This window comes from Chenopodium album, chromosome 6 (assembly GCF_948465745.1).
Source record: "Chenopodium album chromosome 6, dcCheAlbu1.1, whole genome shotgun sequence".
NCBI classification, from domain to species: Eukaryota; Viridiplantae; Streptophyta; class Magnoliopsida; order Caryophyllales; family Amaranthaceae; genus Chenopodium; species Chenopodium album.
Window position 1 is genome coordinate 34460045 of NC_137839.1, and position 22868 is coordinate 34482912.

Consider the following 22868-nt stretch of genomic DNA (forward strand, 5'->3'; position numbering starts at 1 on the left):
AAAACTGTAGGGAATATTTCAAGCATTACCCCAAACTTGAACTCCACTGTGATCATGCACTAAAGTACGGTGGCGTCCAAAGGAAAGGAAGCTAGAGCAAAAGAGTCGCCAACAAGTTTTAGGAACTTGTAAACCGTTTAAAGGGTAAAGGTTACACCCCCTTAACGATCCATGAGATCGTTAACCCCAATAGGTCTGGAACCATGACTGGAAGTTCGGGGATGAAGGTACAAATCCAATCTAAAAGAGAAAGAAAGGCCTTTACTTTATTCTTCTCGTATTCATGTGCGCTTTCTAACAAACATGCAATCATTAGGTTTACCTTAAACCTATTTATCTATGTTGGTTGAATATTAATGCATAAGCAAAACTATTATTGGCGATCAATTGAATTATAATCATATTAACCCTAAACAAGATTATTAATTATCTAATTAAGCGTGATTACAAGTACCAATTCCCTTTAAACATGCATAAAAGGCATGATCAAGCAATAACAATAAATATAATATCAAGCAACATAATAATCATCATAAAAATTATAACCATGAATAATTATAATTAAAATAATAATCATGTTAAAGCATACTATTAATAGAAAGATCCTAGGCATGATACTAACAAGAATATTAGGAAAGAGAATAAAAAGCATCACAGGAATCACGATTGTCATATTTGATATTATAACCTTTACCCTAAACATGATACTAGGAAAATCAAAACACCCTAACATGACACTAGGAATCATATCAACAACCTAGACATGATTTCTATATCATAATATCAATAAATCAATCAAAGCACTTACATAGATGCCTCGTACCTCTTTCTAATAAAAAAAAAACACACGCGCTAGTAACTTCAAGGAAAATATAATCAAACTATTAAATTAAATTAAATAATTGAAATAGATATTTGGAACCAAACCCTTAGAAATTAAAACCTTTCACTTCTAGGGCGAAGGCAACTTCGAACTATTCTAGGTGTGTCTAGATCTTGTGAATGTGGAATTTTGTATGAGAAAAACTAGTTTAGAAGAGAGAGAGAGAGTAATTAAGAATTTCTTGATGAGAGTTGGTGAGAGAGAGAATTAGAGAGAAATCTTAAGAATTGATGATCCAAAGTGGGGGTTTTTGGAGGCTATTTATAGAGAAAATTAGCCGGATATGATAAAAAACAAATCAAAGTTTCAAAAAGAATAATCACGATTGCAGCGCCAAACACGTGCCTGTCGCCAGACGCTGCGTGTGTCGCTAGACGCCAGGTCTGTCGCTAGGTGACAGAGCTGTAGTATGGCGCTGCAATCAATTTTCCACGTATTTTTTTTTATTTTGATAAAATTTGAGCGTACGAGAGGGCTATAGTGTATTTTCCTTAAAAAATTTCTTTTATTCTAAGCTAATTAAATTAGGACACAAAAGAACCTTCTAAAAGATTCTAGAAGACTATAATCAATCCTAACTACATTAGGAAAGATAAATCAATAATAGGCCCTCCTCTAGATCATTGGGCCGCTCATAAATATCAAACTTGGCCCAGTTTAGTAATTTGGCCATAACTTCCTCATTATTCATCGGAATTGGGCTTATAATATATCGTTGGAAAGCTCTTTTCGAACCCGACCCAACTACACTATTATTGGACCCATACCATGGACCAAACCAAACTAGATTGGATGTTTTCTTAATATAGATTGTGAAAAACAGAGAAAGAAAAGAAATAAAACTAGCCGCAACACTAGACTTTCCACACTTTCACTTCATTCGATTATGATTCGACGTGAAAGGTACTCATTACTGGGTTCGGTTTTGGGGAGACACAAATGGGTGTCTACAGAAAGAAACCTCAAGGAATCCGTCATGGGATTAAATGAAGCATTGCATATACGAATTGGAACGTGTTCTCTCATGAAGTTAATAAGAGGATTGGCTTATGGAGAAACATAAAAATTCTTATGAATAAGAAGTTTAGTGGGAGAAAAAGTAAATTATACAAAGGTGCAACAAAAAGTTTACAAACTCTATTGTGAAATAACTATCAAATGCTAAATACTAAGATTTGAAAGTTCTTTCGACAATGGACCAAGCAAAAGACGATACTTAGTACATATTGGTATTAAGATCTATTGTATAGACTTGATAAAATGTTTGAACGTGTAAAGGAATTTCCCGTGTTAAACATGAATTGAAGGACTTTGAAAGACTTTCGACCCGTATGTATAAAACTAAGTAAATGTTTGAACTAAGTATAAGCTAGGCTAAAAACTAAGTTAAACATGAAAGACTCTAATAGAGACTTTCAGCCATACCACACATTAAACAGTTTAGCAAGACTCAGTGAAACTGAATGAGCTAATATGTCACATGGATGGAATAGATTGAGAATTACTCTGCAATTTAATCCATCATGTACGATGTGATATGGAATCGTCACATGACTTACATGCTTAGAGAATGTGAAGTATGTATGTAGTACCAATCAACGTGAATCTATGTAATAAATTGTTAGATTGTGGCCAAGAACATCCAAAGTACTTGGATAAGTAACAGGATGTGTTCTTGACTTGTGGAAACAAATACAATTTGAGAATTAATGTTGCAAGCACAAACCTTAACAATGATTAGATCCTTAATAAGGGAGCCGTTTATAACCATGAGCTAACAATAAGTCGTGGCTTGAGAATGGTAACATGGATGTGCATCCATGTGTACTCTGCGGGAATTTAAGGAAAATTTCCATGATCACAAGTTATTAAGGTATCCCAAATCATTGTGATTCGTTTGGAGTGAAACCTAATCAAAGCATCATCAGGATGTCTACTAAAATATATGTTGAGAATATTGTTACCTTAAAGGCAATTATAAAGAATATGTTTTATGGAAAGTTCGTTGTTGAAAGTTAATGATTGTAGGTTGTCAAGTTGAAGATCTCAATCATGAAAATTAGTGGGAGCCATCACTTGGACAATAAATCCTAAATCACATATAATACATGACACTCTCAAATTTTATCATCTTATTATGAAAGTTATCAATAATTAAAATGCTAAGATTAGCAAAGTAGTTATAACTAAACCTATGCAATAAGTGAACGACAACATTCACAATTGCATGAAAGAAATCAAGCATATAAGATACGGGGGTGATTTTTATAAATGTTTAATAAAGAGTGTTACTCTTAAAACATTTGGAAAAACCATTTATCATAAGATGAACCATTTAGGTCTTGGAGTAATTTAAAATTTCATGTAATTTTTATCACTCTCTTTGAAATTTAATTGTGGTTTAGAATTAAATAATGAGTGCATTCGATTTTTGGAATATTCAAAATAGGGTATCAAGACCAGTCTTGGTAAGGAAACACCTAATAAGTGAACGTTTAATATTATAACTGAAAATTATCCCTAATAGAGGTCATTTAAGCGATGGACGATTAATGATCAGTTGAGATTAGTGTGTAGTTTTATTTATAGCACCGTTTCATCTGCTACAAGGACATGACTGTCATGAATCATTTGCACAGGTATTGGTTTAGAATTGTACTAGATCGAACTATGAGAATATTTTAAGATATTAAAATTCGTCATAAGTATACTTCTCATTATTGCTATCGGAACCTTTTTCCTTGACCATGAGTATTGTGAGCTTTCTTGTTTAAGTACTAGTCCGCTTTGATGATTGTTAAACGTTTGCCGTAATAGGGATTATCACGGCATCACTCGGGCGGCTAGGTCCTCTTAGTAACTGAAGATACATTAAAAGACTGGAAATGTACCTCTACTAAACAATAGGGAATATGTCTTTGTTGTTTAAGCCACTCGTAGAGCGAGACTGTAAAAATGCATGGTCGTGCTCGGATGGATTTTAGAAATCATCTGTTTATTTACAGTCTGACTCGGAATCGAGAAACATTTATGGACATAATAAGGATAACAAAATAATATTACCTTATAATTCATGAAGAGGCATTAATGACATAGGAAAAGGGCTATACACTAAATACACACTTTTCCGTAAGAGCAATTGGGAGATTGAATGGAATAGTGTCCTTCGAACAAGTATATTATTCTGATAGTGGGTTCAGAATTATTAGAAAGCTAATATATTAGGTAAGGTCAAGTGATCGGAATGCCTAGGTGGAGGCCGCTTCCGATTAGTAATATTAATGCATAATTAATATTACAGCTTAATCTTGAATCAACCCTTTGGGTCACACCTAAGAAATTAAAGAACCGACACGACGAATTAATTCGGAAGGATATAATGAGTCGCCCGAGTAATAAATATTTAGACATCGGAAATTTGAGCTTGGAGCGTCAAAACCGAACGTCCGAAGTCGAGTTGAAAAATAATAAAAGACGAGACGACAAAATGGTAATAAATCAACAATGACCAAAATACCCCTTGCATCGGAACACCGAGTGCTAGGGGGTTAGCCAAGCTAGCAGCCCGCACCAAGTGCGAGGCTTGCTAGCAAGCTGCGGCCAGTAGCCCGCACTTAGTGCGTGGCGTGCTGACACACTACAGCTAGCAGCCCGCACTATATTAAAGGCGTGCTAGCAGCAGCCCTCATCAGCAGCAGCCCGCACGCATGTGTGTAGGCATGCTGGGTGAGAAGGCTAGCAGCAGCAGCCCGCCTTGGTGCGGGGCTTGGCTGGGCCGATTAACAAGGCGTGGCAGCATGTAGGAAGCCCACATGAGTGGGTTGGAGGGAGGTGCCAAGTGGCGCAAAGTGACAGAGAGAGTGGGGAGCAAGTTTGGTCTCCCTCTCCAAGTGGTCCTCACCTACTCCCTCATATGTAGTTCACAATTGTTGATTTATTACTAGCTTGCTTAAATAATTATTTTTTTCTTTTAAAATAAAATGTGAAAATCCTGCTATCCCACATTGGTGGGAGAGACTATCATACTCTCATCAGTTCCTATAAATAACCAAGTAAGGGCATTGGAAATGATGCTAGAGTAAGAGTTGTAAAGGGCATCACAAGTAAGTGAAAGCCTTTGAATTCAATTACTCGGGTTTTATTGGTCGGGTCTTGCTAAACCCAAGACATTGGACCTTGTCGGTATTCGTTGGTGCGGGTGGATCAACGTTGGAGGCTTTGTTTTTTTGAATCTAGCTTTCAAGTAAGAGCCCATTTAATCGGGCGAAGAATGCTCCAAAAGGTAATTGTTTTATCTTAATCTTGTGATTAATTTAATTATGTTTATGGTTTTATTTATTGCGAGTGCAGTCTTGTTTTTGGGTTTGTTTCCGCGATGAGTCGGACTCATCAAACCTCAACAGAGTTAAATGCCCTATTGTAAGGTAGATTAATATTCTACTGTTGTATAATATCTGCAGTTCTGCACTATTTCCATGAAAGAATGTAACCTCTATTCTCAACCATAAGTTGTTTTGGGCTGACGTAGAAGTTAAGTTATTTCTTAAGGAATGGAGTAAAGAGTGTAATATAGTTTGGTTAATTGGAATGGAATTGTACATATATCCCCTTATTATATTATTTGTATATGGTGGTTGTGCAAGAGATAGACAACAATAGTTTCTTGTTTTTCTTGTTATAATCTGCTACACATCAAAATTTTTGTTTTTTCTTGAGTAATAATGAACTAATGGTACAATTATATTCAACTATGTAGTATGTGGATCCAATAATATATATGTCTTCTATTAAATAAAGATACTTGTGTAGATTGTTGAAATTAAATTAAGCTTAATTTCAAGGTAAAGACTAAGAGGTGCTTGATATTTTATTGAGTTATTCCAATGGGGAGAGGGTTTAATGTCTACGAGTTTTGGGTTTATCTTATTGCACAAAAGACTTCTTTACTAGACTGAGCAATATGATCATTATTTAGTCTAGGCTAGAATTTATTATCGTTTCAATGATTGATGACCACTTATCAAATCATCAAATAAGTTATAAATTCTTTTTAGTAGCGTGTTTTTTCTGCAACTTATATGAAAGTGAATGGATAATAACATGAAATTATCTGGTCTTATCATAGTGTTCTCTAACACCATCTTATATGCTACAGAACCTACTAGAGACTTTGCTAATAATTTCCATAATGCGATGAAGTTTATCGGGAAGAAAGCCTTGGTAATGACCTGAGGCAGATATGAATGTGATTGTCTTAACTTAGACAAGTTGTTGCTGCTGCTCTTGGTTGCTGCTCCTTGGTTGTGCTGATGCTGCATTGATGATAAAAACATTGTTCTCTGTGCTGGACCTCACATGTTTTATGGCAAACTTGCAATTATTAAACCTTGGAGTATTAAATTTGATTTTAATGCTGAGATTTTAAGGAGTGTCCCTCTTTGGGTCAAATTCCCTAATTTGCCATTGAATTGTTGGGGGGCTGAAACTCTTAGCAGGATTGGTAGTCTCTTGGGAGTTCCAATTTGTGTTGATGAGTGTACAACTAGGCAGCTTAGGGTATCTTTTGCTAGGGTGCTTATTGAGATAGATGTGACAAAGGTCCTAACTAAGACTGTTTTTGTTAAAATCCCTTCAAGTGAGTTGCTGGAATTAAAAGTGGTATATGAATGGACCCCTCCTTTTTGCTCTACTTGCAACAGGGTAGGACATGATTGCACTGCTAAACCTGTTCCTGCAAAACAGAATCAGGCTACAAAGCCTGTTTCTCCTAAACCTATAGCACCAATTACTAAACAAGTTTGGGTTCCTAAGCCTTCACAAACTGCTGCTGCTGATCCTGTTCTTGACAAAACTGTTCATGGAGCTGTTGTTACACCTGTTGGCACTTATACACATCATAATTCAGATGATGGGTGGAGAATTGTGGGTAGGAAAACTAAAACTCAGGACACTAGAATTTAGGGTATAGTTGTTGTTACTTCTAATGCCTATGTTGCTCTGATGACTAATGAGGTTAAAGGGACTGGAGGGTTCACTATTAATCCTGTTGGGGTGATGGTAATCCCCCTCTGGTGTCATGATTATCATCACATGGAACAGTAGGGGTCTTAATGAACTCAATATAGTAGATGTTGTCAAAAAGCTACTTTCTCACAATAATTGTGATGTAATTGCTCTCTTTGAGAATAAAGTCAAGTTGAAGAATGTTGTTAATGTGCAGAGGAAGATTGGTATTCGTTGGTCTTGGATCACCAACCTTTCTCACTATCCCAAAGGCAGAATCTAGGTTGGCTTGGAAGATGATAGGGTTACTTTGGATGTGCTTTCTATTCATGAGCAGTTTATTCATTTTTTAACTCAATATTAAGGATTTGGCTACCCAAATCAGTTGTACCTTTGTGTATGAGCTTCATTCTATTAATGATAGGAAAGCTCTTTGGGATGGAATTAGGAGTTTGTCTACTCCTAGACTTTCTTGGTTATGTGGTGGTGATTTCAATTCCGTTCTTAATTCTGAACACAGGATTCATGGGAATGTTGTTACTGATTATGAATCTAGGGATTTCCAGCAGTTTATTGATGAAATGGAACTGGTTGAGATTAAGAGTAAAGGGTTGCCTTTCTCTTGGTCTAATAAAGCTCATGATGGACCTAGAACTTGTACAAGGATTGATAGAGGTCTGGTTAATCAAGCTTGGATTGATCAATTTGGGCATGTTGAAGCTATTTATCTTCCTCCTTCTCTTTCTGATCACACTCCTCTTCTCTTTCAAATCTTCTCTTCCTCTCTTGGTAAAGCTAGACCTTTCAGATTTTTGAATTGTCTTGCTTCTCATGATCTTTTCTTGGATTATATGAAGACTGCGTGGCAGAGGCCTATATCTGATAATGTCATGAAGTATGTTTGGTCAAAATTGAAACTTGTTAAAGAACAGATGAAGAAGCTGAATGCTAAGCATTCTAGCAACATTGAGATTAGAATTGATGCTGCTCACAACTCTCTCCATAAAATTCAAACCTTGCTTGCTAAAGTCCATAACCCTAACTTAGTTGTCAAGGAAGCTGACAGTATTCAGAAGATCAAATATTGAGGGCATATTCAAGAAAGCATTTACAAACAAAAATCTAGAGTTGATTGGGTGAAATTGGGTAATTTTAACAGTCATTATTTCTTTGTTGTTATGAAAACCAGGAATAATAGGAAAAGGATTGATTCAATATTTGATGGAAATCATGTTCTTTTGAATAAACCTGAAGATATTGAGCATGAGATTACAGGGTTTTATAAGAATCTCATGGGAGCAAGAGCTGTTTACTAACCAATTGTTAATTTGATTACCCTGAGAAAAGGGAGGCAGCTTTCTAGATAGGCTCAGCAAATTCTCATTGCCCGAAAATCTTTAGATGAGATTGATATGGCTTTGAAAGGTATTGATACATCAAAAGCCCCAGGTATTGATGGGTTCAATTCTTTATTTTTTCAAAAAGCTTGGGATATTTTCAAGCATGATATCTATATTGCTATTCTTGAATTTTTTGAAACTGGTGTAATGCAGAAAGAGTGGAATTGCACAACTGTTACTCTTGTTCCTAAGGTTCATAATCCCTCTTATGCCAAGGATTTTATACCCATTGCTTGTTGTTATGTTCTGTACAAGATTATATCTAAAATCTAGACACCAAGATTAGCTATGGTAATTAGAGATGTTGTAGATGATGCTCAGGCTAGCTTTATTCTACGGAAGCATATTGGTGATAATATCCTGCTAGCAACTGAGCTCATGAAGGGGTATACAAACAAGTTCATAACCCCAAGGTGTATGCTCAAAGTGGACCTGAAAAAGGCTTATGACTCTATTGGATGGAGTTTCTTGTCAACATTGATGGAAGAGTTAGGTTTCCCTGGTATCTTTGTTTCTTAGATTATGAGTTGTCTTTCTATAGTCTCATTCTCTAATCTTATTAATGGAGTGCCTGCTTCTCCTTTTCCTGCAAGAAAAGGGCTTAGGCAGGGGGATCCCATTTCTCCCTTTCTATTTGCTCTTGGAATAGAATATTTGTGAAGATGTTTGCATGAGTTGAAGGACATTCCTGATTTCAACTATCACCCTAGATGTGAGAAAATGCATCTCTCTCATTTAATGTATGCAAATGATCTCCTTATGTTCTCTAGAGCTGATGAAATATATGTTCAGCTTTTGTTCCAGGCATTCTCTAAGTTCTCTGAGGCCTCAAAGTTGTCTGCAAATTTGGAGAAGAGTGAAGCTTACTTTGGTGGGGTAAATGAAACTGATCAAACTGTTTTCCTTTAGGTTCTTGGAGTTCCTCCTTGAACTATCCCTTTTAGATATCTTGGAGTGCCTCTTTCTTCAATGAAGCTTACTATTGGTCAATGCAAACCTCTAGTTGATAGAGTTACTTCTAGAATTACTGGTTGGACTGCTAACCACCTTTCATATGCTGGTAGGCTCCAATTGGTCAAGAGTGTTCTTTTTGGTGTTCAAACTTACTGGTCTCAGATTTTTGCGTTGCCTAAGAAGATTTTGAAAGAGATTGAAGCTAGGTTCAGAGCTTTTCTTTTGACTGGGAAGTGAAATCCTTCAAGGAAAGCCTTATTAGCCTGGAACACAATTTGTCTGCCTAAAGTTAGTGGTTGTTGGAATGTGATTTCTCTCCTTGAGTGGAACATTTCTTCTATCACTAAGCTTTTGTAAGATATTACTCATAAAGCTGATTCTTTTTGGGTGAAATGGGTTCACATTTACTATTTCAAGTATAGGGATGTTTGGGAAGCTCCTTTTCCTCAGAAAAGTTCTCGGGTTCTGAAAAGGATTCTAAAATGTAGACAATTTATTGTGATATAGGAGGGTGGGATAAAGTGAAGCATGGAAATGGAATGCAAATTAAAAAACATTATAGGCTTCTTAGACCTCAAGATCCTAAAACTGATTGGAGAAGACTTGTTTGCAACAATGCAGCTTCCCCAAAAAGTGTTTTTATTCTATGGATGGCTTTGCATAATAGGCTTGTTACTAAAGAAAGGGTGAAAACTTGGAATATGTTGTGTGATACAACTTGTGTGCTGTGTGTGAATGCTGTTGAGAGTACATAGCATTTGTTCTTTGAATGCTCATATTTTAAACAAATCTGGCATAAGGTGTTAACTTTATTGAAGTGCAGGAAAGTAGTCCAACCTTTTTGTCAAGAAGTCAGCTGGAGCATCAGATTTTGCTTGAAATCTAGAGCTGTAGCTAGACTCATATGTTGTTACTTGCTGAAATAGTTTATGTTATCTGGATTCAGAGGAATAATATAGTTGTTTCATGAGTTTGTTTGCCTATAGAGGTTGTTTTCAGGGACATTATTTTTAGAGTTGCTTGCAGGTGTTCTGTTGCTGATAGACATCTGCTGTTATTGTAGTTGTTTTGTGTTTGCTGGTGTTTTATTCAGTTTTGTTTAGGTTTCTTGTCTGGTCCTTGTTTCTGGAACCTTTCCTAAAAGGTGGCCAGTTGCTTGAGGCCAGTAGTTGTTCTTTGTCTCCTAGACCTTCATAGAAGGTGGCTAGGCTTGGCTTTAGAACTTGTTTTGTGGTTGTATGGCCTTTTGGTCTTTGGTGTTTGGGGAGAGTTTTTGCTTAGCTTTTGTAAGCATTAACTTTTTATGCTACACTTTGTTTACTTTGGTAATAAAATCTCTATTTACCAAAAAAAAAAAAATTCTAATAGAGTTAGGATTGATAATTATCTTTTTAGAGAAACAATGAATTTGATTTGAAATAAAAAAAAAAAAAAGTGTTTGTTTTGATAAAATCTGATTTAAAAATGATAAACACGGATTTAAATGCTTAATTATATTAAGAAAAGGATTCCGTAAAAAAGTGTGTTATATCTTTTAATCAGCGCCAAACGACAAGCCTGTCGCTAGATGACAGAGCCTGATGTCATGCGTGATGCTTGTCATTTGGCTCTGGGCCCGGTCGCTGGCGACAAGAGTCAGTTTTATTTCGATTCAAACTCTGATTCTTTTCTATCATCACCAGTGGACTATTTTCTTTATAAATAGGGTTGTATTTCCTGTTTTCATTCATAAACATTAACAATCATCAAGAATTATCAAGATTCACAATCATCGACAATCATCCTTAATTCTCTCAATAAATAGCTTATTATTCTCCCTCTTTCTAAACCTACCACTTTTACAAAATTCCGTATTCACAACGTCTAGACACACCTAGCCAAGCTCAAGTTACCTTCGCCCTAGACGTGTGTATTGTTTTGATAGAAAGAGATACGAGGCAACCAAGTAAGCTGTTTTAATTGTTATATATCTTTAGAAAGCATGCTTATGTTATATTAATTCCTAGTATCATGTTAGGATGCTTATATTGCTTCCTAGTATCATGTTTAGGTTGCTTCTTATTTCTTCTATTACGTTATTAACATGTTAGGGATAAAGCTTTGATCTTTAATGCTTAGTCACATGCTAGGATTTATTATTAATCTTGTTAGTATCATGCCTAGGATCTTATTAATATTATGCTTTGATGGGAATATTATTATGATTATTTGTTGTTATTATGTTGCTTAATATATAATACTACCTTCGTTACATATTATGTGCAATGATTAGACATTTTTCCTCTCTACTTTATGTCAAATCGTTGCAAATGATATGTAACGGAGGTAGTATTTTTATTGCTTGATCACTCCCTCTCTTGCAGGTTTAAAGAAAATTTGTACTTGTAATCACGCTTAATAAGATATTTAATAATCTTGTTAAGGTTAATGATTATAATTCAAGTGATCTCCAATAATAGTTTTGTTTGTGCATTAATATTCGAAAAATATAGATTAAACAGGTTTAGGGTTAACTTATTGATTGTATGTTAGTCAAAGAGCGCACATGAATATGAAAAAAATAAAGTAGAGGCCTATTTTTAGGGCAGGTTCAATCTCTTTTAGGTTGGATTAGTACCTCCTAACATCTAGTCATGGTTCAGGACCACTATGGAGTTAGCGATCACATAGATCGTGAAAGGGTGTAACCTTTACCATGTAAACGGTTTACTAGTTGCTACAACTTGTTGGCAACTTATTTACACTAGCTTCCCTCCCTTTAGACGCCACCATGCTTAAGTGTATGATCACAGTGGGGCTCAAGTGTGGGATGCTTGATATATGCCCTACAGTTTTATGGCGACTCCACTGGGAGGATTTTTTTTTAAATTCCAAAAGTTTATTTTGGCAATAATTTAGAATGTGTGGATGAGCTCGAAACGTTCTAAGTAATCATGTGCGTAATTTTGATTGACATTATTGACATATGCATAAAAAGGTTTGCATTTGATAGACCATCCGTAATGCGTCAAAAACATAGGATTTTTACACATAGGAAATTTGGTAAATATCATTCACAACTAGGATAAAAAAAATGCTACGAAAAATCGGAAAATTCAAAGAACAAAAAGCTACTGAGGCATGTAGGAACCGATGCCGAGAAAATACTGTCAGCGCCATGCAATGATTCTGTCGCCGTGCGACAACAATATTGTTTGGCGACAGAGTTATCTTCTGGTGACAAGCCCTGTTTTCTCGCGCCATGTTCTTCCAATACCGAGCCAGAAGTCTACCTTCTTTATTTCGACCGATTCCAGTACTGGTGCTCGATTATATTTCCTTATTGAGTTTTTCTCACTTTTCTGAACCCATATGTGTTCTAAATATGGCCATAACCCTCTAGGAATTCACGCTCCATCTACCCAATCGAACGCTCATGGAAACGACGGTTATATCAAATTTTGTTGAATTCACTAAATCGTGGAAGCGAGTTTAACTCGCGGGGTCCCATTTACACGCGCCAATCCTTCCAAAGGTAAGGCCTCCACGTGGTGCATCCGGACTCAAAATCATGGACCCTTTTTTACTAACCCTTATCCTTTAACTTTAAAGAACTAGAGCCATGGTTAGGTTGCAAACTCATTGCATCATATTATGCATCATATTATGCTTTCTTGACTTGACTACCTATATGTGTTTACACTAACCGTTTTTTTTTATTTGTGAATAACTATAAATAAACTAATTAATGATACTTTGCTTAATTAATTAATTAATTAATTAATATGAGTTTAAATAAATTGATCTAACCTGACTTAGTACGACTATAGGCTTGTCCTTATAGAGTAAAACACTGGAAACAGACCCAGACTAATGTTTCAGAAATGACGCAGAAGTTTGGCCTGTGCCGCGACACACTGGTGTCTGGCGCGTGTGACAGCATTGTCTCATTGTGCTGGTTCTAGCGTTTGGCGACAGTTCCGTTTCTTTAGCAACAATCCAATTTTTTGCTCTAGTCCTCGCATTGAATCTAATTAATTGTAGGTAATATTTCAAGCCATCCCACACTTGAGCCCCACTGTGATCATACACTAAAGCATGGTGGCGTCCAAAGAGAAGGAAGCTAAATCAAAATAGTCACCAACAAGTGTTAGGAACTTGTAAACCGTTCACAGGGTGAAAGTTACACCCCTTAACGATCCAGGATATCGTTAACTCCAATAGGTCTGGAACCAAGACTGGAAGTTCGGGGATGAAGGTACAAATCCAACCTAAAAGAGATTAAATCTGCCCAAGATAGGCCTCTACTTTATTCTTCTCGTATTCATGTGCGCATTCTAACTAACAAACAATCAATAGGTTAACCCTAAATCTGTGTAATCTATGTTGGTTGAATATTAATGCACAAACAAATCTATTATTGGCGATCACTTGAATTATAATCATATTAGCTCTAAACAAGATTATTAATTATCTTATTAAGCGTGACTAAAAGTACAAATTCCCTTTAAAACATGCATAAAAGGTGTGATCAAGCAATAACAATAAACAATATCAAGCAACATGATATCATTAATAATCATAATAATAACTATAACCATGTTAAAGCATAATAATAATAATAATAACAAGATCCTAGGCATGATACTAATAAGATTAATAACAAACCCTAGCATGTCACTAAACATTAAATATCAAAGCTTGTTATAATGCTGAACGAAGACCCCTATTTATAGGCGTAGGGATCTAGGTTTAGGGTTTTAGATTTTCTCCGTCAGGTGGTGCGCACAACTCTCTGATTCGCGCTGGGTGCCGCACGCATCACAATGAGTCGCGCGCGCAACTGATTGAGTTGCGCTGGTTTGCGGTTTGCCTTATACAAAAAAGCTTTTTAAAACTTTCATAACTTTTGATTACGGAGTTGGATTAATGCGTGTTAGATATCATCGGAAAGCTCTGAATGTCTAATTTCCAATTCCGTTAGAATTAGATTAAAATATGTTATGGTTCAAAAGTTATGGCCGTTGGAGTGCAAGGGTGTTGGTTTTAGGGTCCGGTTTAGTGTTTTGATCATAACTTCTTCGTTTTGGCTCGAAATTGGGCTTATAATATACCGTTGGAAAGCTCTTTGAAAGGGCTATCTATCTGCATAGGCCTTGCACGGGAATGTGATGGTTTGATTATCTGTTTGGCTCAGTTTGTTCAACAATGTAGGTTATATTGGATCCAATCATTGCATTTGACGCATTTAGGTCCGTTATTAATCAAGTTTAAACATGTCAGAACACATTTTAGGCCTAATTAGTAATCACACAAGGATCTAATATAAATTGGTCTCAAATATGGGTTTTAACTTACTTTATAATGCTTTTCGTAGTCCATAAACACTTCAACTTTGATCTTACATGAAAAACGGATTTTTGTAACATCATCGCACTTCCTTTCGGGACAAGAGGCCAAAAGTAAGTGTCTACATTTAGCCCCCACTTTGATCGAGTCTAGAATAGACGATGATCAAAGTATTCAAGGAAATAAATCCGAGACTCATTCTGTAAAGTTCCTTAAGAATAGAGAATCTTTCAGAAATATTAAGGATGTCGAAACGATCCTTGGTTCGCTAAGTGTTTGAAACAAGTAGCTATTAAGGCTAGAAAAAGTTTTTCCTAGTCTTAACTCGCTAAAGAAACTAGATTGATCCGTTTCAATTGTAGAACGCTTTTACAAGTAAAGGTGTTCAGGGTGATGTCAAGTCATGAGAAGATAACGGTTTTAAAAGGATGTAAGGGGATGATTTCCTCTCAATCATGTCATCGTTGATCTAAAGTCCCTTGATATGTCATTTAAACTTTAGACTAACTTTAACAAAGTAAAAAGATGAAAAAGGTGTTTTCGGTATTCGTGTCAAAATGGTCTGGTATTCGAGCCAGATGTCCGCAAGATAGAAATACATGTCTCTGGACTGGAGGCATATATCCAAATCTAGTGAGAGGGAAGAAAGTCAACAACTCTCTCAGCAGTTTTGTCCACAAGATGAGTACACGTGTCTCAGGACTGGGGGCACGTGACTACATAGGCGCGACATCGTCTCATCTCTTCTTTATACAGGGGGTGGTCGGACACCCTAATTGTCCGGTAAGTTAGTAAGCGCACTAACTACCGTATTTGCTTCCATTCAATAAGTGCCTGTTCCTGATGGTTCGGCGCGCCTGTCGACTCGTGAGCTAACGCCTACAGTAATTCTCTACCTTTTAGTTCCGAGAGGTTGATCTCGCAAAGCTTGGGCTAAAGTAAAATTTTTCGCAACACCTACGCCGTACAATTTTGTGTCGTACGATACGCCATTTGCATTTTTACGTTGCATGAAAACGCCTTCCTTTTTGCTTCGGACGTGAAAAAAGAGAAAACATGGACATTTTTAACGTCCGTTTAGTAAAATGACAAACCTGTCTATGGGTGCTTTTACATAAAACACCACCATGGAACGTCATAAGGCACTCCTACGAAAAACGTTCAAACCATATGCTTGGGGAAGGCACAAAGAACGGTGTGCATGAAGGATGATGCAAAAATATAACAAAGAAGAAAACAAACTACAAAATGCAAAGCAATTAAAAAGATTTTGATAATTTGCGCGACGTTACGTCTAATGACGAGCAAAAACCGTTGAAAAATGATCAAACGGCTCAAAATTCGGATACCGGTCATATTAGTGATCAGTATCCACGCGCAACTCAGTAGGTCGCGATGGCCAGGCGCACACATCATTCTGAGTTGCGTTGGTCTATCACGCGCAACTAATTCAGTTGCGCATGACATTTAAGTCTGCGAAAAGAGAATCGTTGAGCACGATTTTTCATTTTACTTTCTCTCTCCTTCCTTCATGATTTTCTCTTATTTCTCTCTCTAAAGAGCTCGGATTTTCTTATTTTTCGAAGCTAAAGGAAGTAGATCTCGTCCCTTATTCATATTTGCCATAATTCGTTAATTCTTGGCTTAATTTGGGCGATTTTCGAACCGTTAAACCCCAAATTTTGAATTTGGGGGTTTTTTATTCGACTTGTTTTCATGAATTTGTTGTTTGTCGTTGTGACATGTTTAAGCAATAAATTGCAACAAATTTCATGTAATGTGACAAAGCATTGATCTTGTATGAGCATGCCGAGCATATATATATTTTGTTTTGTTCTTATTTTGACTTTGTGCTTGAACTTTATTGCTCACATAGACTATACTTGTTAATTTTAATGTAAATTGAAGTGTTTAGAACAACAATTATGCATTAGAATTATCAATGAAATTTTGAACTTTTATAATAGCATGAATTTGTTCTTGCGACTCATGTTTATTATTTCATGCGTAAGTTTCAGAATTGGTTTTATCAATGATAAAAATAATTGACGGTTATTATTATTCACTTATAAAACTGTGATCTCAAGATTTGCACAAAACTAGTTAGTTTATGGAATTCTTGAAGACATCATCGAAATAGAGTAGTTTGGCTATACTTCGGGCTTTTGAGCCCCCATCTTATATCATCAAATATTGTAGCCCCCAATGTTGGATGACTTCGATGACTTGTTTGTATTTAATAATTAGACCCTTTCATGTTGCTTGAAATGGGTCTAGAAATCCCGTGTTTTTTCTTATTATGATAACACCTAGGATCTTGGAAACGAATAAACTAGTGTGTTTAAATCGTTTTTTTACCATTCTTATTTTAAACTAAGAAATTTGCTAAGTCTAGTAATATTGGTCATTCATTAGAACAAGTAAGAGGAAAAATGAATTGTTGTTCAATAATTTTTTCGTCTATTCTTGCTACTTTTGACTTCTTTCTTTTGATTTCAAATTTTGTCACTGTTTTAAAGCTCAAAAAAAAAAAAAGTAGATGTTATCCTCCTTGCAAAATTCCAATGTGTGCAACAATGGAGAATAATTTGAAATGAAGACTCATTAATTTAGAATTTAGGAGTATTTGTTTACATTATAACTCATGAAATTGTTTGTCTTATATTGATAATGTGTCTTGATACAACTTTCATGATGAATGATTGAGTACTAAACTTTCGTATGAGCAAGTATCATGATTTTGTTGCTCTACACTAGTGATACTCTCTAATCTCTAGAGTAAATTGAAGTATTGAAACAACAATTATGCACTAAGATTAGTTTTTGAAGTTGAACTTGAAATTGGCTCGAGTATATAACTTGTTTAATGGCCAAGTTCAGTTGAAAACTTTGTTTTCAAAGGAACAAAATGATCATTAAATCATTGTGATGCATTTGAAAATTGTAAGGCTCGAGATCTCGTAGCATTTGTAGCTTAGGTGATTCCCGAAAGTAGATCGAATGGCATGAATATCTCGTTTATTATTTTTTTTTCTTCTGGATATTGGAGCCTCCATGTGTCAGGTTATGCGCATTCTTTCTATTTCACAAGTCTTGGAGCTCTCAATTCTGAGTAGTTCTAATGACTTGCTATCATTTAGGCCATTCATATGATACTGAGATGGACCTATGTATACGTCCTATTTTGTTTTGAGATATTTAGGACAATGACATGGCTTTCACATTTTAGTTAAAGTCATGTTCAAGAAAGAAATTTAGTTCTTTGCTTGTTTATAAACCAAAACAATTGTGTTTGAGGTTTAGTATATCATACCTAATGTCTAAACGTTTGTAAAGATCATTGTGGTGATTTTATTCTCAAAGTTGATTTAGAACATCAAATATTTCTTTTTGTTCTTATCAAGCTTTGATTTTGGTCTAGTAGGGGGTTTGTTTACCATTTCTTAGCCAATATTCCCAGGAGAACTAAGCAAGAACAAGTTTGAGTCAAGAAGAAGTTGAATATTAATTCATTCCTTTTGGAAAAATACATGTATTATCCAAACGATTATAGATAATCTGAAAATTTATTTATTTGAGAAAACAAAAATTCAGAAAGGAAATTTTGAATACTATTTTTTATTAGAAACATGTTGTTTTGAACTAGAATTCAAAATTTAAAATGGGATCCAATTATATTATTTTCAAAATTGGACCCAAAGTGGAAAGAAAAGCCTAGCTCGTACTTGACTGTGACTTTTTTGTCCAAGATTGATGAAGATAAGTTGTAATTTGCAACTTATTTCAACAAAGATATGAAAATGTGAGAAAACTTTCGTATATCTGATTTTTTTTATGTTTTTCTACTTGTCATCATTGTCATATTTTTCTAATTAAAAGTGAAGTTCTTTTAATTAAATAGTACCATGGATTTAAAATGAATGTTTATCAAACTTAGGTTTGGTGAAGTGTTAGAATAATTTATAAAATCATTCGAATCACTTTCTAAAATTTGGTCTCATTTTAAAATGAAAGTTAAGGTGAGACCTATATTTTTAATTTGAAGCCCCCAAGCGTAGACTTTAGGTGGCTTTTGGAATTCATGTATACATACGCTAGGGGATGTTTCTCATGTTTATTTAAATCCCCAAGACTTGTGTTTTTAATTTGTGTAATATTGCATATGTTTATCACAAATTGTTTGATCAAGTAACATAATTAATTATCTTGGTCAAATAATAGGAAATGGTATTCTTCCCTTCGTCATTTAAAGTTATTAAGATGGTACGTAATAAGCTTTGCATGACATTAATTTCGTAGGATAAATAGCGTGTTCAAATCTTTAAATAGAGAGGAGTGGGAATGTCCTGGCTTTTTAGCCCCCAGTTTGATGCAAAGAGCGAAAACTTAAACTATTTTTTTGAGTATTTTTGTTGCCAAATGGGAGGGATCATCCCGACTTACCCCCTAAAAAAGAAATGAACAAAAAGACTGATTTGTATAAAAAGGAATGGGAATCCAACTTTCCCATACAACCATAAAGAAAGAGAATTAGACATGTTTTCGAAAACCAAGAATTATTGACTTAATATTTGAATCATCGTGATGACTTGGCAGTGAGGTATACGTTAATACGTGTGATAGCAATGACAATCATTTTTCATGTAGCGATCATTTTCAATCAATGTTCCTCGCTTAGAGAAGATGGAGATATCCTACGCCGGCGGACATATAACTGAGAAGACCATTTCTTAATAGTTGTAAAAGCCGTCTAGAGTTAACGTCGAGGTTGTCGATATATGAAATCAATTTATTGTACTAACTATTTTTCTTTCTAGTTAATGTATATAGAACTTGAATTACCTTAGTAATAAATAGCCCTATTATTAAAAGAAAATAAGATGATTGTTGTTTTTTTTAGAGTGATAGTCATCTCGTTTTTCTTGGCAAAAGATATGGAAAACATCGAATTTAGCTAGATTCGATTGCTTTACTAAATTGGTGTCATCAAGCCAATGGCTATCAAATCATCCAAATCATTTGATTTTTTTTTCATGATTTTGTAATCATAACTCAACACTTCATGCATTTTTTATATGGGCATGACTAATTAATAGTTGGTCCATATGTGCAAAGGCCTAAGGTTGGCCATATTTTCATGGAATGATGATTTTGGTATATGGTTATGGTCTACCTCAAGGAGGGCCTTTCCAAGGTCGTAACGTGGCTAGTCTTGGGGTTATGAACAATGGACAAGCTCAAGTATACTCCCGAAGTCCTTTACTTTTGGTGCTTATCAAATTAGAACCTTTCTTCTTTGTGTGACAATTCCTACATTAGGTGCCTTTTCCTTGACATCTCTTCTTCTTCTTTCTTTTTTTTTTTTTTTTTTTTTTTTTTGACAAGTTTTGTTTTAGGTCTAGAACGATTTTTTCTTTTTTCTTTTGGATTTGATCTTTCCTTTTAGGTTTTGACTAACTTTGTGTCCCTCTCTTATGTTTCGTTCCCCCAATTTTCTATTTGTATCTTTGCACCATTCCCATCCCAAGGTATGGAATAATGTAGGTTGAATAACTAACGCTCAATTAAAGAGGCTCAAAAGGGCTGCCAAAAAGATGGATTTTCTCTTAGGTTAAGAACATGGAATTATATTTATGGAGTTTCAAGTTGCCTCCCGTGTTGGTGAAATCATCATATCCTTTCTTTTTGGGCCTAAGATGGGCCTCTTTTTATTCAATACATCTTGTAAGCCAAAGTTCATCAAGATTCTTAAAGTGTTGAGTATGTATGTCTTTTGATATTGCCTGTTTATATGTATACGTTTTATTTAATTCAAGTCAATAACAATAAAGAGACTGAAAAGAGAACAAGATAAACATACTTGAAAATATATTTATATTAATTAATTAATGAGAGTACAAAATAAGTAGATTCGACAGCATGAATCTCTTAGTCTATCATAAAAAAACAAAGTAAAGAAACAAAACAAGACCTAGGGTGCTATATCTTGAATTTTTTACAACTTCTTGAGATTTCGTCTTCGAGTTTTGTCCTTTTCTGACGTAGGTGAAATCCTCTCTAAAAATCAAGTCCATCTATATGATTCATGGTTTCATTTATCAAGTCCCTTTCAATTAATGTTCCCACAGTATAGACTTTTTGAAATGTGCCTAAACCAAGGTATTGTAAATGGCACTTTTATGGTGGAGACATATTGTCTATGAACTTTGGGACAAGTTCATGATCCGGAGGTCTTTGTGGAATTACAGCAACCTTTGATCGCCACCTGGAAAAGAAGTCAATGAGGCCTTCTTCTTCACTTTGCTTAAGCAATTCGAGATCGCGCAAGGTAGTTGTGAGCTCGATGTTATCTCCATATGGGGTTAAAAACGCTTTTACAACGTCACTCCAAGTGGAAGTTTGTTTTGCATCGAGGTTATAAAACCATGATCTAGCAGTTGGGTCTAATTAAAGAGGAAAAGTACATGCATATAGGCTTGGCTCAACCCCTTTCAATGCCATAATTCCAATAAAGCTCATTAAGTGAGTTATAGGATTGTCTGTAACCTTAAAGGTTGGCAAATCCGTAGTCAAGAACTTTTCTGGGAGAGTCTTGCCACTAGGTTGTGGTGCAATCTCATAATTGAAGTACTTATTCCTTGAGTTAGCTCAAAATACAAGTTTCTCCAAGGCCTCTACTCTTTCGGCTCTTGCTTTGCCCTCATTTGGGCTTCTTCTTCCCGTAGGGCCTTTAGGTTTTGGAGTTTCTCTCTAAGTTTCTCCAATGCTGCTTTGTCCCCCATGATTGGACTAGTATGCGAATGTGGAAGATGATCTAGTAATGTGTATCACGAGAAATTGAGCGCGTTCACTTAAACATTTTCTGCCAAGTATTCAAACAAAGAACCAAAGTCAAAATGATTGTTTTATTTCTTTTTTTTAATCCTTGTAATACGAATTCACTTTAAGCAAGTTTGTTGATGAAGAATGTCAAAAAATTCACGAACAATCATTAATGGAATGTCATGATTTGTGTTGACTTCAACAAGGTAATCATCTAAGGATTTTACTTTAAATGAATTGTTTTCGAAAAAGGTAGAAGGCAAAGTCAAGAAAGTTGGATTGAAAATGCTCATCAAATTTTAGGAATATTAATCAACCCGAACAATCTCCTTAAAATGATCAAATATACTACAGTATTTGTTGATCATTTAGATTACAATAGAGATCAATATTGTTTTTTTATTTTTAATTATGATTCTCATATTGCTTATCTTTAAAGGATAATATATTACTATTTGTTTAAAAAGAATGATGGCCTCCGAATGTAAAATCCAAGAAATAATAAAATCATTTTCTCGATTTTATCATTTATTATCTTCTCTCTCTTTTTTTGAGAATAATATATATATATTATTTTTTTGTATCATACTCTTTTTTTTTAAGAACGACATTTCTTTTTTTTTTTTTCTATTTTCTCGCTCTTTTTTTTTTTTTTTTTTTTTTTTTTTTTTTTTTTTTTGTGTGTGTGTGTGTGAGGCAATCATCCCAAGTAAAGTTCTCGGGATTTTCTTTTTAAACCTTAGAAGAGGTAAATAAATTATACTCTTATATCAAGGTTGACAAATTACAACTAAAAAAATGATGAACACGAAAATAGGCACGTTGAAGAACAAACATATTGATGACGTCCTATTAAGAGATGCGAACTTCTAATGATGAACCTCATAAGAAGTAATATCATTAGCTCAATTATCAAGTACGTAAATGAATCATCATAATCAAAAATAGTATCGCACGCAATTTACCGTCTTGCGCTAAGGTGGAAAGTGCATCTTCAAGAGTAGCATCTACCACATGCGGGTTATTTTTTTTTTTATTTTTTTTGCAAAAACGCAATATATATATTTATATATTTTTTTTGCGAAAACGCAAAAAGAACGATAAAAAAACACATGTTTTTCGGAAAAAACGATCATAGTAAAAGTTAGACAACGTTGTTTAGCCAAAGAGATATTTTTAGCACCTACTTAACGATTAACCTTGAAGCGGTAGTATTGTTTTCTCTGTATGATATTTCTCGTAACGAGTCAAAGTCAACATTGAAAAGTGGGTGCGTGCAAGACACAGTGTTGCGCGGAGGTGTCGCGCGCAACTTTGATAGTTGCGCGTGCCACCTAGTAGGTTCGACAACATTTTTTTTTTGTCAAACCATAATTTTTGCGAATTTTTATTTTATTATATATCTCTAGGTAACAAGTTGGAATAAGTTAGATTAGACACGAAGCACATATTCATGTAGTCACATAAGCACATAAAAG

General features: G+C 35.0%; 2 protein-coding genes across 2 annotated transcripts; both read left to right on the forward strand.

The window, feature by feature from the left end:
- Window positions 1–6959: 6959 nt before the first annotated feature.
- On the forward strand, window positions 6960–7974 carry LOC145636876 (uncharacterized). Its single transcript, XM_081688414.1, has 2 exons — window positions 6960–7123; window positions 7311–7974. The coding sequence occupies exons 1-2, from the start codon at window positions 6960–6962 to the stop codon at window positions 7972–7974; spliced, it is 828 nt and encodes a 275-aa protein (XP_081544540.1).
- A 324-nt stretch (window positions 7975–8298) lies between these two features.
- LOC145636878 (uncharacterized) lies at window positions 8299–9477 on the forward strand. The gene is made up of 4 exons (XM_081688415.1): window positions 8299–8478; window positions 8560–8796; window positions 8968–9162; window positions 9262–9477. The coding sequence occupies exons 1-4, from the start codon at window positions 8299–8301 to the stop codon at window positions 9475–9477; spliced, it is 828 nt and encodes a 275-aa protein (XP_081544541.1).
- Window positions 9478–22868: the final 13391 nt, after the last annotated feature.